Source organism: Antennarius striatus, chromosome 6 (assembly GCF_040054535.1).
Source record: "Antennarius striatus isolate MH-2024 chromosome 6, ASM4005453v1, whole genome shotgun sequence".
Taxonomy (NCBI): Eukaryota; Metazoa; Chordata; class Actinopteri; order Lophiiformes; family Antennariidae; genus Antennarius; species Antennarius striatus.
Genome location: NC_090781.1, coordinates 19,211,455 through 19,216,017, shown reverse-complemented (window position 1 = coordinate 19,216,017; position 4,563 = coordinate 19,211,455). Strand labels below are relative to the sequence as shown.

Here is a 4,563-nt window from a genome sequence, read left to right as displayed (position 1 = left end):
AGCCTTTATCATTAGCGCTCCACACACAGGTATCCGTGGCATCAACCCTTTCATTATTTGATTGAAGAGTTTGTTTTTATTAAGAAGGCTATACCAGACGCATAATCACTATACATTGATTTAACATTACCTTTACAATTAAATTCTTCACTGAAATTACAGAATAAATATATGCACATTTTTCTTCAAATCTTTGTGAGAGAAAACATTAAAAGTGCTTCCTACAAAGCTGTTAGTGGGTGACGATGGGAATTCCAGAAGCGATGGAGTGGGGTGGGTGGGTGGGGGGTGGGGAAAGGGGCAACAAAGTGCGTGGAAATATCCAGAAAACTTTGAGCATTTCTTATAATAATATTCACAAATGTTTTACTATCTGTACGTTGACGCGTCCTTTTTACGAGAAGCACCCTGATATAGACAGAAGTCCTTTTTGATAGTAATAACCATATTAATAATATATAAAAATTAAATAGAACACTGAACTGTAAATGTGTTGCAGTATCTCTGTTCATAATGTGATGTGATAGTTCTGAGTAAATCCCCTCACTTCTTGTCTGGAAGCAAGTGCATGCAGCAAACTGCAGTTCATTTTAATATATGGATTTTTTTCTCTCTCTTTCGATCATTTCCTACAAACATTATGTGCACAGCCTTCGGGTGTTTGTACATCCTAGTCAGAGGTAAAAGAGACAGAAAGAAACCCCCCCTCCAGTCAGGGAGACGTCCAAGCTCCCGTCTGTCTTTCACGTCATGGTAACTCCACAGAAAGGGCTTTTTTTTTCTTTTGTGACAGATGTGTTTTAGGATGTTTCGCATGTCTTATTCCCCCGGTGCCACTCTCATGCCTCTTTTGCTCCCTCTTGGACATATAGAGATATTTATATATTATAAAAATAATGACTGTTGACATTGCTGGCTACTCTGAAAAAAGGCACTTCATTGAAATATCTGAGAATGACCTCTCCTCCAAAGTGATTTTGGGGGAGGGAAACTTGTAGTTGTAACTGTGATATATCAATTCATTTAACATCATGCTGTTTTTTCAGGTCTATTTTTGTGTTGGTTTTGAGTGGTTTTGTTTTGAGGGTGGCAAAATGTGTTGATTTTGTGTTTTGCCGGTTTTTTTCCCCTCTGTGGGCTAGAGATGTTAAAACCGGTAAGATTTTTCCAAGACTTCAAGGTAATCCGGCTTGGTTTGAAGTTTGGCCCTTAACTCGAGGTAATCGCTTTGGGATGGGTCGGGGTAGCAGCTTTTCCCCGCAGTGAAAAGCAATGTCTCCTTCAGTCGTGCATCCTGCTGCAAATCTGGGTACTGCATGCCCGGTGGGTGTGCATGTGCCACATGCATGTCCTTGAGTTTGGGGACTGTCCCATACAAACAGTCTACAAAGCCCACTGTTGGCGTGGGTCTCTGACTGTCAATTACTGTTGGGCAGAGGCCTCCATTCTCATGAAATCCTGCCATGTCAGCCGTGGCGTGGTTGACTGTGACGATGGTGTTGAGTTGAGAGTTGGAAACTGCCAGGGTCCACTCTCTCTCTTTCTCTATCAAGGTTCTGTAGTTACCTTTGCTATTGCTCCCAATGTCTTTCTTCTCTGAGAATTGCACTCTATCTTCCTCTGCTATCTCCCCCTCTCTCGGCTTATAGATGGGGTTGTTACACATCTGAGTCACGGGGTGGGGGATGTAATCATAAACGTGACCATGGGCATGTGTGTGACTACTGTGAGTATGTGCGTGCATACTGGGCACTGGTTTCTCTGGAGTGCAGGAGTTACCAGAACCACTCTGTCTCGGTGGGTCCTCAAAAATTCTGCACTGCATTTGGATCCCTGTCAGATCCACTTCAGAACGTTTCCTGAAGGGCAGCTTCTTCCTGCGACGAAGAACAAAAGCAAAAAGCCCGGCAGCCACAAACACAGCAGAGATAAAGAGAATGAGAAGGCTGAGTATGAGGACTGACAGAGGGATGGCCCCTCTCCCGCCAGCCTCCCCCATGTCAGTGCTCCCTGTTGTGAGGTCTTCCCCACCGGGCAAGGCAGGTGAAGGCCCTGAAAAATACTTAAGCTCAGGACAGATGACCTCAACCTCCAATAAGCGGAGATCTTTCCCAAAAGCAAATTCAGGCGTCTTGCAAATGACATCTCCAACGACGATGACGGAGGACAGCTTTTCCAGCCAGTGTTTGAGGGGGACGATATCACAGGAGCAGTCCCAGGGGTTTTGATGCAGATCAATTTTGACAATGGAGGTCAGGTGCTCTAGAACACCTCGCACAGGCAGAGAAAGGAAGTAGTTGTTGCGGAGGTTGAGGCGTGCAAGATTGGTGCCAGCAAAGGCATCGGTGGGAAGGGACCGTAGCAGGTTGTCATTGAGGAAAACCAGCTGGAGATTTGGCATTAAGGAGAAGGAGTTAGGTTGTATCTCACGTATGACATTATACTCAAAATAAAGATAATTTAACATCTGAAGCCCTCGAAACATCCCAGGTGTGAGTCGCTCAATGTCATTTCCATTCAGATATAAACCTTTCAAGTTTGGAAGGTTGATGAATGCACCCTCCTGGACGTACGATATCCGATTGTTTCCTAAATGCAGTAAATCCAAACTTGAGAAGTTCCAAAAATCAGAACGGTAGATTTTCTGGATTAGGTTCCCACTGAGATACAATTTCTTGGCATTTAGTGGCCGAGGCAGGAGCTCAGAGATGTTGTGGAAGCCTTTCTCCTTACAGTTCACTGTTAGCCCCAGGTCATTGATGTGAAGGTTGCAAGTACATCCAGCTGGACATATTATTGGGATAGGAGGCCTTGTTTGGTAACCAGCAACTGGTGGTTGGTTCAGTCCTGGGTAGATGCTACGAGGGGTTGGGGGGTTCTTTGTGGGCCGAGGTCTTTTGGTAGGCTTGACAACTCTTTCCTTATATTCCACAGAAGATGCTGTGTTGTGAAAGGAGGAGAGCATGGAGGACGGTTTCGTAGGCCATGTGTTCTCATTGCTGAAAGCAACCCGGGGAATTCCCAGTTTTGCCTCAATCTCTGCATCGGAGAGCTGTGGACAGAGCTCAGTGCGCTTGATTTCCCGTAAATCTTTGCCATGTAAGTGAAACGGGTACTCACATGTGATCTCACCTACCAGAGCTGTGTAAGGGATTCTCTCCAGCCATGTTTTCAGCTGGACAATTTCACACACACAGTTCCAGGGGTTTTCTTCCAGCTGAATTTCCATTAGGCTCCTCCCAACATACTCCAGCATGCCCTTATATGGCAAAGTCTTTAGTCTGTTTCCTCTCAGGTCCAAATGTGTGAGTAACACCGACCGAAAAAGATAATTTGGGAGCACTGGGATCAGATTGTCATTTAGTATGAGCACTCTCAATTTGTGGAGGTGCCTGAAGGCACCACTTTCAATCCGTTTGATAACATTGTAGTCTGCCTGTAGATACTCTAAACTCTCCAACCCCAGAAAAGTGTCATTTCGGAAAACTTCAAGTTTGTTTTCATGTAGGAACAGCCGTTTCAGTATTCCTAAGCCATTAAATGCTCCAGCATGGATGTCTTGCAAGGCGTTATTGCCTAGGTTAATGGATATAGCATTGTTCAGATGGAGGAAGCTGTTAAAATAAAGCTTCCTCATGGAGTTTCTCTGCAGATTCAGCTTGAAGGGCCGACTCCATATCTGGGAGATCTGGCTGACATTTGTAAATCCTTTACTGTCGCAGTGGACGTGAAAGATTCCCTCTTTGACCTCGCAGTAACAGGGCTCGAAGCAGGGCTCGTCGATCTCCTCGGAGTCCTCCAACAGTGGGATCGGGGTGGTCCATCCTAAGGCTATGGTGCTCAGCAAGGTAACCCACAGCATCCTCGCTGACACCAAGGGGATGAAGTCTCGGCTCCACAAAAAGAGCCACTTCACAGCACTGAAATACAGAGCATAAAATAGAAAGAGGGGGTGTGGGTGCAAGGAATTCACACAGACACACCTCACAGAAGCAGAAAAGCAACTTTGATATGCAACACAGACATGGTAAAGGTGAAAGGAAGAGAGGAAGGGTGAGTGGAATGGAGTACAGGTCTGAAATGAATACCAATTAATACAGAATAACACCGAGGACTACTCCAGACGTTGTGATATTGCTATCTCCAACTAAATGTAAGGATAGCACTCTAGGTGGGTAATATGATGCCCCTCGACGCAAACAAATCTCGACTCTGACAGTTAATGTCAGAGAATAGAAGGTATTGCAATTTATTATACAGGAGATATGCTGGTAAGGTCGCAATAAATCACCTTGGAGGATGTTTATCGCTGTGAAAAAAAAAAGGAGAGAAGGCAACAGCAGGATGGCGAGGTTAGGGGTGAGGAGACATCTCCCCACGGCTGGGTTTATTACATAAGAGGGACCTCAATCCCTCTTTTGGTAAATGAGAGTACCGGAAAGCGAAGTGGAAATTAAAGGAGGTGGATCAAGAATCCAAGACAGAAAGAAGATAGGGAAATAAGTTGGCTTGGTCGCCATTGCTGGGAAAAGATAGGAACAAAAGCATCTAAATATACGTCTA

General features: G+C 44.9%; 1 protein-coding gene across 1 annotated transcript; it reads right to left on the bottom strand.

The window, feature by feature from the left end:
• Nucleotides 1-289: 289 nt before the first annotated feature.
• On the bottom strand, nucleotides 290-3,862 carry slitrk3a (SLIT and NTRK-like family, member 3a). Its single transcript, XM_068317842.1, has one exon. It carries the CDS (start codon nucleotides 3,860-3,862, stop codon nucleotides 1,148-1,150), a length of 2,715 nt encoding a protein of 904 aa, XP_068173943.1. The 3' UTR covers nucleotides 290-1,147.
• Between the last annotated feature and the right edge of the window lie 701 nt (nucleotides 3,863-4,563).